Below are 12,593 nucleotides of genomic sequence, written 5' to 3' on the forward strand. Positions count from 1 at the left end.
CAAATCAGTGCCTTCTCCTGCTCACGGGCCCTCTGACGAACTCTTGCCACTAAGAGGTGACGCATTAAACACATGACAGCCCCAGGGAGGGACGGGAAGGCCTCATCACCTTCCTAGTAGTTGAGATTTTGTTACCTCAGACTGTGTCACCCCTGCCTCGGGACCAGCGTTGGTTAGAGCAAGGGACCACACCCTAGGGCTAGTAAGTGGCCGAGGTGGACTCAGTCAAATGGGTCTGTTTCCTCCAGAACCAGGACTCTGAACTACAAACTCTACTGCCTTCAGATCCATGGATCAAAATCCCTCCCAGTCTGTGAGCTTTTAAAAAGCAGTGACCTCATCCAAGGAACATCCAAGTTCTGTGAAACATTCATAGAATTTCATTGTTTTAAAAAAGGCTACAGGATTATTTTTCTTCTAAGATTTATTTTATAAACATGTAAGAAAAGTTCTACATTATTATTGGCCAGACTACACAACAACAGTCTGCCTTGAAGCCAGTATGCTGTTCCCAAGTTCATCAAAGACATTCTGTCCTTTTAGTTCTTCAAAGAAAAAAATGGTTTGACTTCTAATTTACTTCTTATTGTGTAAGATTTAAAAGCAAATACTTGTACATCAACTTATTTGTGCAGCAATTAGTTAACCTGTGAAGCCGTCATTTGCTGTTAACTTTAATCCAAATTGCCTGTTAGCATTTCACCGTAACTTTAAAACTGCTCCGCGCGACAGTGGGAAGCCTACTTTAGGCAAAAGAGTTGTTGCCAGGAACGAGTTGTTTCTTTGTGTCTTCTTTGGGCTGCTGTCACTTCCTCACCAATTGGATCAGATGCTAAGAATCGGCCCAGCAGTCTCTCTTTGGGGCCTCTGATCCACCCGCCGGCTTCCTTTCTTGGTCTCCTGGGTGCAGATGAATGCTTTCTAAAAAATATTCTGGATTATCTACATGACTCTCTAGCAAATTCTTTACAAAGCCAGGTAAGCTTCAGCTCAGATATAGCCAGATCATCAAAATTTGAACTTCATGGAGGTCTACTTAATGAGATTCTTTCTTATGCAAGCGCGATTTATGCACTTGTGAACAGCCTTCCTCTTTTTTGAATGTGGTAGTCTCCGCTAGAAGCAGACTAGCCTGCAGACAAAGGTGCCAGAGCTGGGTTGGGTTCCCACAATTCATTCATTTGCCAAACACTTTTTAGGCACCATTTACTCTGGACTGGCCTGGTAGGAAGAACAGAGATAACAACATGAAGAAGCCTGCTCACAGGGGCTGCTAGCAGGGAAAACAAAACATGAAAATAAAGTGTTGTGTGTACAAGGCAGAACCACGAGGACTAGCCTGTAAGAGGATGCCGGGGCTTCAGAGAATGGAGCTGCTCCAGCAGCTGGGGAATTCACACATCCAGCTATGTGTACAGGGGATCTGCCAGGTGCCAGGCACGGCACTCGGACTGGGGAAGCCCACGACCAAGCCAGATGTGGCCCTGCTCTCACGGAGCTCACAGTCTAACAAGAAGACAAAGTAGGAAGACGGAACTGCGATCCAGTGTACCGGTGTGCTGGCTTGAGGGGGTACAGAGATTTGGCATTACATACATATTTCACTTAGGCAAACATTATGGTATTTGTCTGAAAAAGTTAGGAAAAAAAAAAAGTCAAGGAAAACAGTTTTAAGTCATTTGGGCCATTCCATCTGCCACTCCGCTCCCTGAGCAGACAGGCGGGAGGGCCAGAGGTGAGCTTGTGCCCCTGCTGCTCCCGTGGCCTGTCTCAGTTCCCAAGAGCCTCTTCAAAAGCGAACTGCTCGCCTGAGTGTGAGTCTAACACCTACAAATAAGTGTTGCTTGCACAACACGGCCCTATTTGCAGGCTAACCACTTCTCCTGGTGCTCAGCGAAAGAAACTGTGACCTATTCCTGCACAGGCAGGAACCAGCCGCAATGCACCCTGCGAGAATGGTCTTCAACATGGCGCCTTCCTCAAGGTGTCTGAAAGGAGTTTTGATTACACTCAATTTTTATCCTAGGCATGACTTTATAACCTAACCCTGGAATGTAACAAGACTCCTTCGTGGCAGTACCACGGGACACATAACAGGGCCAATAACCTTGCTCTGGAAGTTGCAGGTAGCTTCCTGGAGAGGTTTGTAAGTCCTTGAGGATGAGGGAGAGGAGAAGGCAAAGCTGAAGTGGGATGAGGAGAGGACCAGGGGGTCACTGGGGGGAGGAACAGCACTGAGCAAAGTCTGGGAGGCTGGTGAGATCAAGATGCCTCCAGGAAACCAGCAGGCAGAAGGTCGGGGAGGATGGGGAGAAGAGGCTAGAGATACTGCCAGAGGCTAGATCTTGACCAGCCTCGTGAGCTGTCAAACGAGTTCAGAATTTATCCCATCGGCAATGGTGATGCTTTTAGGCAGAGGAGTAATAGGAATAACCTTCGTAAGAATGTTCCTCCTGAAGCACATGAAAAGATGCCCAACATCATTAGTCATCAAGGAAATGCAAATCAAAACCATAATGAGATACCAATTCACATCGAAACATAACAAGTCTTGACAAAGATGTGGAAAAACTGGAACCCTCATACGTTGCTGGGGGGAATGGAAAATGATGCAGCCACTTGGAAAAACGGTCTGGCAGCTCTTCAAAGGTTAAAGATAGAGATACCAGAGGACCCAGCAATTCCACTCCTAGGTATATAACCCAAGAGTAATGAAAACATATGTCCATGTAAAAACTTGTACATGAATTTTCACAGCAGCCTTATTCGTAACAGCCAAAAAGTAGAAACAACCCACCGGTCCATCAACTGATGAATGGCTAAACAAAATATGGTATATCCATACGATAGAACATTACTCAGCAATAGAAAGAAACGAAGTACTGATATATATTACAACATGGATGAACCTCGAAAGTATGTTTAGTTAAAGAAACCAGTCACAAACAGCCACAAAGTGTAGGATTTCCATTTATATGAAATGTTCAGAACAGATAAATCCATAGACACAAAAAGTAGTTAGTGGTTGCCAGTGGGGAACAGGGAATGGGGTACTGCGAATGGGTACAGGGTTTCTTTTTGATGATGAAAATATTCTAACATTGATTATGGCAATGGATGCACAACTCCGTGGATATACTAGGAGCCATGGAAATGTACACTTTAAATGGGTGAACTGTATGCCATGTGAATTACACCTCAGTGAAGCTGCTAGCAACACCGAAAGTTCATCCCAGCTGCAGTGTGCAGAATGGAGAAGGAGAGACAGGGGAGAGGAACCAGTAAAGAGGCTGCTGCAGGGATGGAGTGGGAGAAGACAGTTTCTGACCTAAGGCGAGGGACTCATGGGGTCAGGCTAGAGGAGGCCAGGGGAGGAGGGGTTCCATTGTGTGCTGGGCTCCACAAGCTCTCCTGGGTAGTTGGCACCTCTCCCAAGGTGGAGAGTGGAAAACAGAAATGAGGTATCTGTAATTATTATCAAGCAGCAAAACGTATCTAAAATCTCATATGTGTAAAGACTAAACCGACTGTCCATCTTTGCTCCCCAACTCCCAAGAAAGGGCCTGGGCTTCCAGAACACTCGTAAGACGCTGCAAGATCTGAGTGCTTGAGTGGGCTGGAGAGTGAGAGGCTAAGGCCAATAACTTTGGGAAATAAAACTTAACGTCTTTAAAGGTAATTTTCTGGGCTGTGCGTGGTTGTGAGAACTGCAAGGCTGCTGAAGTAGGCATTTTTCTTGGTCACAACAGTTTTAACTACACACCACTGCCCCTCCTGAAAGCCTTCCTTGATCCCTAGCAAAAGACTGGTGAGGGCTGAAAGGCCATGGGACAAGTGGGCCTGAACTACTGGTGGGAAAGGGTCATGACTGGGAAACACAAGGGAAAGTCTGAGAAGGGGAGTTTTCTGAACACTGCAGAGAGCATGTCAGTGGGGACCCTGACCACGGGGACCTCTTTGTCTCACTAATGGCCCAGAGACTGGAGTGGGGTGGGGGTAGTCCCGTCCACAACCTCATGCACACCCTCAGTTGTCTCCTTGACCCTCCCCGCACCTGCCACAGACACTGGTGCTGGCCAGCCCGCTGCAGCCACTGCTCTGAGACAGCAAAACATCATTAAGACGCACCAACGAAGCCAGCGGCTCTGGTACCAGCCCATTCATTTGCTAGAAGGGGAAACTGAGGCTCAGGCCCACGGAGCAGAGCCAGGGGTCGGCGTCTCTGACTCTACAGCCCCTGCACTTCTCACTTGACCAACCGCCCAGACCCTGGCCCCTCCTCAAGAACCTGGTTCCCAGCTGTGTGCTTCATGGGCAAAGAGCTGAGAAACCTCAGAAACCTCAGGTCTCAACTGGCAGGGAAACCAGAACCAGCTCTTTCCTAGAATCCCACTAGGAAGCTGAAACATATCATGGTTACATGCTCTCATCTTTCTACAGGGAGGGAAAAAGCAGGTTAACCAACAAAATATGGACAACACAGTTCTTGTTGCAACTCTCAAGTCTCCCCACCTTTCTTTATTAAACAAAGCGTTCATTCCGCCCTACACCGCACCGCACTGCCATCAACTAATCATGTGACCGTTAGCTCAGGCAGAGCAAAGAGCTCTAGACCCTGAGCTGCACTGGGTGCTGAACATTCCAGACAGGTGAGGGGTTGTGACATCACACAAGCAACACAGGCTTTATTCTCTTTAACTCCTAAGCTCTACTGAATTGAAGTAAGACACTATTTTTAAGCCTGCAGAGGAATACAACACTAAATACTTCAAAATAAAAATCAGACAGGAAGACAAAATAACCTACCACCTTCTCATGGTAAAATAATCTGAAAGGAGTTTAGAAATAAATGAACTAAAATTTCTGTAACTATTATCTTATTTGCCAGTTTTGAAGAAGTCTTCAAGTGCCAGAACTTGGAAACAGAAAGAATAAATATCAGTGTATCACTTCTGAAGTGAAAATAAATGACAGGTTCCCCTCTCAGGTGGATGGGTTTTTTTCCCTACAGCGGCCAAAAAGCAAGTTAAGCTCTATGTACAACAGACAGACTATACAGTTGGGATCATTTAAAAATAATGCGGCTCCCCTCTTTGCCTTCTTCCAAAGTATATAATATATATTTAACAGCACATAAGAAGACACCACTTGAGCTTCCCTCGTAGCCAAAAGGAAATATTTTCACATATAAAAATTAAAAATTTAAACTTTTAAATCATTAATATTTTTTAAACATAATACAGACTTAAAAATTGTTCAACATTAACCCATGACCCCACCCCTAGCACAAAAATCCACCCCAAAGTCACAGTTTTTTGTTCCTAAAAATCCCACAGCACTGAACTTGATCTTCACTGCAAGCTGATTGCTAACAAGGCCCCCTAACAGAAATCCCCAGGGAGGAACGAAGGGCGATCGACGCTGCGGCTCTTATCTACCTGGGCGGCACGGGTGCACCTCTGAGGTCAGGTCCATGAGATTCGGCCCCCACACTAGGATCCTGGAAGGGTGAGCTGGCAGCTTCCCTCATCTTCCCCCTCGAAGGCTGTCCAATAAGCACCTGGGAATTGACTTTTCTTGGGAAAAGGGTGCTGGTAACAGCTGTCAGGGCCAAGGCAATAGTGAGAAGTTCAGTTCTCTGCTCTTTGGATGAACTGTGTAAAACATTTCTTTTAAAAGACACAAGGTTAAAAATATTAAGAAAAATGTCTACAAAATCTGGAGGGCTGCCTTTTCCTCAAAGGGTAAAGCTTGTGGGGTGGTGGGAAAAGAAATGAGGGCCCAGAACTGTAACTCTGCAGCAAAAGATTAGATAGATGCCCTTCAAAACATGTCACATTCTTAAGATGTCTTGCTGAAGTAGCAAGAGCGGAGGGTGACTGCGTGAGCCAGAACGGGAGGGGCGCCAACTCCCGCATGGGGGGTTCCTACTGTGCACCCCACCCTGCAAAAGAACGTCAGGCTTCAGGGCAGCTGCCTTGGGCCCCCAGGGCATCAGGACTCTGCCTCTGAACCAGAGCTGCTTTCCCGACTAACTTCAATCTGGAGAGATGGTAAGTTATCTAACCGGCTCTTCTTTTGGCGAGACTGTTCTTTCTCCTTAATCAGAGCCCCCCATGCCCTCTGCAGCTCGGAGTCATCTTCCTCTGTGCCGGGCGCCCTGTGATCCACTTTCTTCGTGTTCTTTTCTTTGGTCTTGGGTGCAGATCCTAAGCGATTCCATAAACTACCTGTTTGGGTGAGAAGGCATTTCAGCTCTGGCAGTCGATGTTGAGAAACAGGGGCACTGGCAACACCTGACATGCAGGAAGCACGGGGCGGGGGGCGGGGGTGGAGCCAGCAGGGCGGCTGGGGGCTTGTCCGTGGCACCTGCAACCATGGTGCAGCCTTGGGCAGATCCTCTCCTTTCCCTGGCTGCAGTCCCCTGCCTGCAGACTGAGACAACTGGACCCAACGGGAGATTCTCTCAGCTCGGGGATATGTGCCCCCCCGACCCCACCCTACCCCATGCTAGGCACATCAGAATCACCTGGGAGGCTGCTTATACTACACCTGCCCCTGCCTGGTGAGACTCACCATCCCGTCCGTGGACAACTTCATTCTGCCAGGACTGGGCCATTCCCAGATCTTCCCAGCTACAACATTCTGCAAACTGATGGGCCTGCTACACTGTCAACTTTCAGATTCTGCCCACTCTCCATTAATTTTTCAAATATTAATAGTTAACAATAAAGAAATACACAGAATTTCGTAAGATAGACACTCTGTAAGGCAATTAAAAGTTTTATTTATAAGGGCTTCCCTGGTGGCGCAGTGGTTGAGAGTCCGCCCGCCGATGCAGGGGACACGGGTTCGTGCCCCGGTCCGGGAAGATCCCACATGCCGCAGAGCGGCTGGGCCCGTGAGCCATGGCCACTGAGCCTGTGCGTCCGGAGCCTGTGCTCCGCAACGGGAGAGGCCACGACAGTGAGAGGCCCGCGTACCGCAAAAAAAAAAAAAAAAAAGTTTTATTTATAAAAGCTGTAACAATGTGGAAAAATGCCTATGATAAGATGATATATGAAAATAACAGTATATTTACTGTTATTTTGGGCAAAGACTGGAATAGCATGAAACTAAAAAGTATCTGTGTTAAACAGAAAGAATCAGGGGTGGGTTTTCTTTCCCATTTTCTAAATTTTCCACACTGTTACCATTACGACGACGATGATGATGACGATGACTATAATGAAAGAGGAAAAGTAATTTATTTTGGTCATATGCTATTTCCTGCCTTCTGCTAACAAAGTATTTCTGTGCTACACCCATTGTCTCTGCTCTTACCCAATTCCCTTCCCCATCAGTTTTCAGTGTTACCAACCTGATTTCTTCTCCCGAGTATCAGAGTAGAGGCCTTTAACATCTTGCCTGGGAACACCTAGCCTACTATGTACATCAGAAAAGGGCTCTCTCCGAACGACTGGGTTACCACTAAAAGCCTTTTCCGGAGAATGTGGTCTTTTTCCTAATCGCTGGCGTATATCTAGAAAAAGAAAACAAGTACTACCGTGACCACGTGCGTATGCTTTGCTATCTGTACTGTCAACCTGAGATCTCTGCAGGACCTGGTACCAAATCTCCCTGAGATTTAGACACGTGCTGGACATGGGGCCCAGCACAACCAAGCTTTTAAGAGCCTTCCCTCTACAGAGTCTGGATTCTCTGGGAAAATTCAAATGAGAATCCCCAGGGGCTCACAGGGGGAAAAAAACCTTAGCTGACTGCTCCAGAAAGGAACTTCTGAGGCAGAATTGTCCGCTTTGTGTTTTCTGTAGTAGGATCAAGCAGAGCAAATGATTTACGAACATTTCGGCTGACAAGAAATACTGCACACTCCCTGAGGACAGAAGCCACAATCTCTGAACATGTAAGAAGTTCTCAATAAACTATTACATTGAACAATAGTTGTAATGAGACTGACAAAAAGCAAAGGATCGAGGGAAGATGTCCCAAATCGTATTTGTTTTTCCTCCAAGCCCCGCCCCCCCCAGAAACCTGCCTGTCCTCCTGAGCTCCTTCTCACAATAACAGCAACCACAAAAACACATTTATTAACAAGTCCCTGTGCTGGGCTTTCACCCACCTTGCCTATGCTCTCTGAGGACAGCACCCCCATCTTTCAGCCCCTCAGGCCTGGGCCCCTTGGCTTCTCTCCCTTTCCTCCCGCAATTCCCAGCGCTGAGTCTTCTTCCTCTCCAAGGCTGACACTGTCATCAGTTCTGCCTCCACTGTCCCTGATCTAGTTCAGGCCCTTGTTACTTACTTAGCTCTCTGTCACACGCTACGCCTCCACCAAGTTACCTTCTAAAATAGATATAAGATCATGTTACTTCCCGCCTCAACAAATGAGGTTTGCCAACTGAGATCCTATTTCCTCTCCGAGGCCTCACTCCACAGCCACATGCTCTGAGAAGCATCCCACAACAGATCTTCCCCCAACAGATCCACCTCCCCGCTCTGTTCCCACAGCCCACTGCTTACAGTGCCCTATCACAGCACTTACTCCATTCTGCTTCAGGTGGAATTACCTGAATGTGTGCCCTTATGTTTTTCCATCTGAGTTCTATGATTACTTTGCATCCCCTGCAAAGACTTCTAACACTCCCAGCATCTAGCCCTGGCACATAGCAGGCATGGCCAAGTACCCACTATATGCGTGTTTGCACATATAAACTAACCAGTTCAAACTCTTAACCATTTATACAACAACCCGAGTTAATTTCTATTATCCTTATGTATAAAGTATACCAATGACATACAGAGTAAAATAACTGTTTGGGACAAAAATATTGAAAACGAGTATTGCAAAAGTCTGATTAAATTTCATGTCCTAAAGTGCCAATGCCTAACCCAAAATTTAGAAGTGATGAATCAGGACTACTAAATTGGTCCGTAAATGACAGCGTTTTATCCAAGAACCTATCCCTGTCTGCATTTGCTTTCTGGAACTCAGAATGAAGCCCAGATACACAACTCAACAATACCTGTTTTAGTACTGCTGCCAGGTGGCCGTGGACGTGTGTGTTGACGTTTTTCATCTAACAAATGTCGGACATCTGCAAATTTCTCAGGTGTTAATTTGTTACCAATTCGGTTTTTTATATTGCTTGTAGATAGAGTATCTGCCTTCATGGAGTTCCTTTAAAAAGGGGGGTGGGGGAACAGTAAACCAACTTAAACTGTGGGATAACACTCATACAACAATCTCATACACTCTGGAAAAACAATTTAAGAAACCCAATCTAACATGGCCAACATTCACTTACAACACCATAAACCAGTAATTATTTGCTTACAAAAGCCAGGACCAGCCTGCTGTAAAGAGGCTGCTTGGGGTTGAGCAGGCCCCTGAGTCTTCCGGGGTGGTTTCCGCACACGGCATCTGCAAGCTATCGCAGAGCACGTACCTGCGAGCCCCCTCCTCCTGGGACAAACGCTAAGTAGAGGCCTGCAGAGGGCTGGAGGCCTCTGCTCACCCAGGCTGTGATCTGGCTACAGTCTAGACACAACGGAGTCTACAACCCCTTTCGTTAAAGGACAGGCGTCTCTGCCAAAGACCTCTCCCACCATGTCAGGGGACGGGTTCCATTATTCGGCAGCATTTGCCACTGGAAAGTTCTCTGAAAACTAAAAATAAGGATGTGAACAAGGCCATACAAACCAACCAGCTTAAAAGTTTTTTCTTCCCTTTTCCCAAACACACCATCAAGAACTCTTAGAGAGCACCCCAGCCTCGAGCCCTCTCTGAGCCATGCATATGCGATCTGCCCTCAGGAATCTGCTCAGCTCCACTGGTCATCAAAGAACGCATATTAAAATAACTGTATTTTTTCGTCCATGAATAGCAAAAATCAGAGTGATAATACCTAAGGTTGGTGAACTCTGTAGGCAACAGGTGGTAATTTGAGTAAAACCTTTTTGGAAGGAAATTTAGCAACATCACATTTTAAAACACGTGCCTTGACTTATGCAGTAACTAGAATTTATCTAGTTGTTGCAACAGTAAGAAAACAGAAATCCAGGGAATCCCCTGGCATCCCAGTGGTTAGGGCACTGCTCTTTCACTGCCGAGGGCCCAGGTTTGATCGCTGGTTGGGGAACTAAGATCCTGTGAGCCGCATGGCGCAGCCAAGGGAAAAAAAAAACAAAACAGAAACCTCCATCAATAAGGGATTGGTTAAATAAACAATGACACTTTCAAAACAATGGACTGCATACACTTGAAAAATTAGCAGATGTCTACACTACATTAAATGGAAAAAGCATATGTCAAAACAAGATAAACAGTATAACTTAATTTTTGTACAAAGATATCTATAATTTCTCTATGTGTTATGTATACACATAAAACTAGCAGGAAAGTAATTCACCCAATTGCTAACAGTCGTTCTCTTAGAAGAGGAGATTACAGGTGACTTCACTTTCTATATCGTCTATAGCTTTTATAACAAAGATCACCTCTCGTACATTAAGAGGAAAAATCAGATGCTTTTATTCAAATTCTACAAAGGACTGAAATTAGAAAACATAAAAGTGGATATAAAATTAAGAGGCATTAAGAAGAAGTTAGTAATTGGTATTAAGAAGAACTTAGTAATTTTTTAAATCAAATTAAAAGCCAGCACTGATAAAAAGAAAAAAATATTTTTACCTGATATTTTTCAGCTGAGATTCCACTTCGTCCGCATACATCGTCATTTTCATGCTCTTCTTTGGCGAAGGGGTGGAAATCATTTTCAGTTCGAGATCATAGTCCATCTCATCTGAGTCTGAGCCGCTGGCACTGGACCGCCTAGACGTGCTCCGCTCCCGGGTCTGCTTGAGGGCTGGGAGCTCCTCGTGGTACTCCACCACCACCCTGTCATCAGCATCCATGTCCTGCTCCTCCTCTTCCTCCTCCTCCTCTTCCTCCTCCTCGATGGGTTCCTCAGGAACATTCACTAGTCCTAAGGAATTTAACCAAAAAACATTAGGAAAAGCCCTAAAACTAACAAATCCAATTTTCTATCCTACATCAGTGACCTTTTTAAAAGATGGGATTCCCATCCTTAGAGTTTATTGGGGCATTATGTTCAATAGTGCTAATCTGGTTACCATTCTGATCCCGACAACAAAGAATGTCTAGGTAAAGTATGAACGAGCAGCCTGATGCCATATTACAAAGTTATCTAAAATACAGACCCTCATCATTATTCACAGAGTCTGTATTTGTGAATTTGCCAATTGTATGTGTCACTCCAGAATCAAAACCCATGGCACTTTCGTGGTCATTTGTGGACATGCATAGGAGCAGCAAAAAATTTGAGGCACCAGCCATGCATGTTCCCAGCTGCGGGCAAGCAAAGCCACATCTTTTTTGTTTTCTCTCTCACACTGTAAACAAGTGTCCTTTTTGCAGTCCAGTGAGTGCTACTTTTTAACACTTTTGTGGCTTTTATTGGTGATTTCCTTGTTTAAAATAGCCTCTGAGCATAGTTCCAAAGCTGTCTAGTGTTCCTAAACACAATAAGGCTGTGACGAGCCGTATGGAGAAAATATGTGTGTTAGATAGATAAGCTTTGCTCGGGCATGAGTTACACTGCTGCTGGCCTCGAGTCCAGTGTTAATGAATCAACAGTATGTAGTAAATGAGGTGTCTTTAAGCAGAAAGACACATCAAACAAAGTTATATATTGATCAGTTGACAAAAATGGTGTGATTAGGGCTTCCCTGGTGGCGCAGTGGTTGAGAGTACGCCTGCAGATGCAGGGGACACGGGTTCGTGCCCCGGTCCGGGAAGATCCCACATGCTGTGGAGCAGCTTGGCCCGTGAGCCATGGGCGCTGAGCCTGCGCATCCGGAGCCTGTACTCCGCAACGGGAGAGGCCACAACAGTGAGAGGCCCACTTACCGCAAAAAAGAAAAAAAATGGTGTGATTAGAGTCTCTGAATGGTTTTCAATGATCACGGTGACTTTATAGAACATAACCGCCATGAATAATGAAATGTACCTTTAAAAGTCATGGAAAAATGCTTGTAAGCGGAATGCTTGAAGCAGAATATAAAATATATGTCCACAACAGTTATTACAGTATTTATTGTGAAAAGAGACAAAGGAAAAATGTAAAATGAAATCAGTTGTTAATCTTGGAGTGCTAGAATTAGAGGTAATTTGTTTTTTAATTTCTTTAATATGAATATAAAGATTATATAATGAAAATAAAAGTAACTGAAATTGGAAAAGCCTAACTGTGTATCAGAAAAGTATGTGCGTTAAGCTGCAGATTTCAAATATACAAGTTTGGATATTCACATGAAATTAAAATGTAGAGATTTCATCTCTCCCTGTCCCTATTACAATGATAAATGTGTATGCGTGTTATTCTGTGTTTGTATGCTGACTTGGCTGGTTCTACAAAGCATATAGAAGATTTTCACAGATCAGATTCAAAATAAATAAATCTTTATAAAACATAATGAAAATGGTTCTTTCACAATAAGCACCAAAAGGAAGGACGGAAGGAAGGAAGGAAGGAAGGAAGGAAGGAAGGAAGGAAGGAAGGAAGGAAGGGAGG

The 12,593-nt window shown here is 45.1% G+C and overlaps 1 protein-coding gene across 3 annotated transcripts in view; it reads right to left on the minus strand.

Annotated features, from left to right (window-relative positions):
- Window positions 1-406: 406 nt before the first annotated feature.
- NCBP3 (nuclear cap binding subunit 3) overlaps window positions 407-12,593 on the minus strand; it is a 32,178-nt gene continuing 19,991 nt past the window's right edge. The window contains exons 10-15 of one of the 3 annotated variants that reach the window (XR_003001735.1): window positions 10,691-10,985; window positions 9,024-9,178; window positions 7,361-7,522; window positions 6,068-6,230; window positions 5,439-5,601; window positions 407-1,221 (exon numbers count right to left, since the gene is read on the minus strand). Coding sequence is in view for 2 of the 3 variants with exons in the window: in XM_024734463.1 (XP_024590231.1) it covers window positions 5,493-5,601; window positions 6,068-6,230; window positions 7,361-7,522; window positions 9,024-9,178; window positions 10,691-10,985 (884 nt within the window). In the remaining variant the exon portion in view is untranslated. Of the gene's footprint in view, window positions 1,222-4,483; window positions 6,231-7,360; window positions 7,523-9,023; window positions 9,179-10,690; window positions 10,986-12,593 lie in introns of those variants that run through there. The other 2 variants (XM_024734463.1, XM_024734472.1) reach the window with 2 other exon arrangements.

Source organism: Neophocaena asiaeorientalis, unplaced genomic scaffold (assembly GCF_003031525.2).
Source record: "Neophocaena asiaeorientalis asiaeorientalis breed wild unplaced genomic scaffold, Neophocaena_asiaeorientalis_V1.1 scaffold129, whole genome shotgun sequence".
Taxonomy (NCBI): Eukaryota; Metazoa; Chordata; class Mammalia; order Artiodactyla; family Phocoenidae; genus Neophocaena; species Neophocaena asiaeorientalis.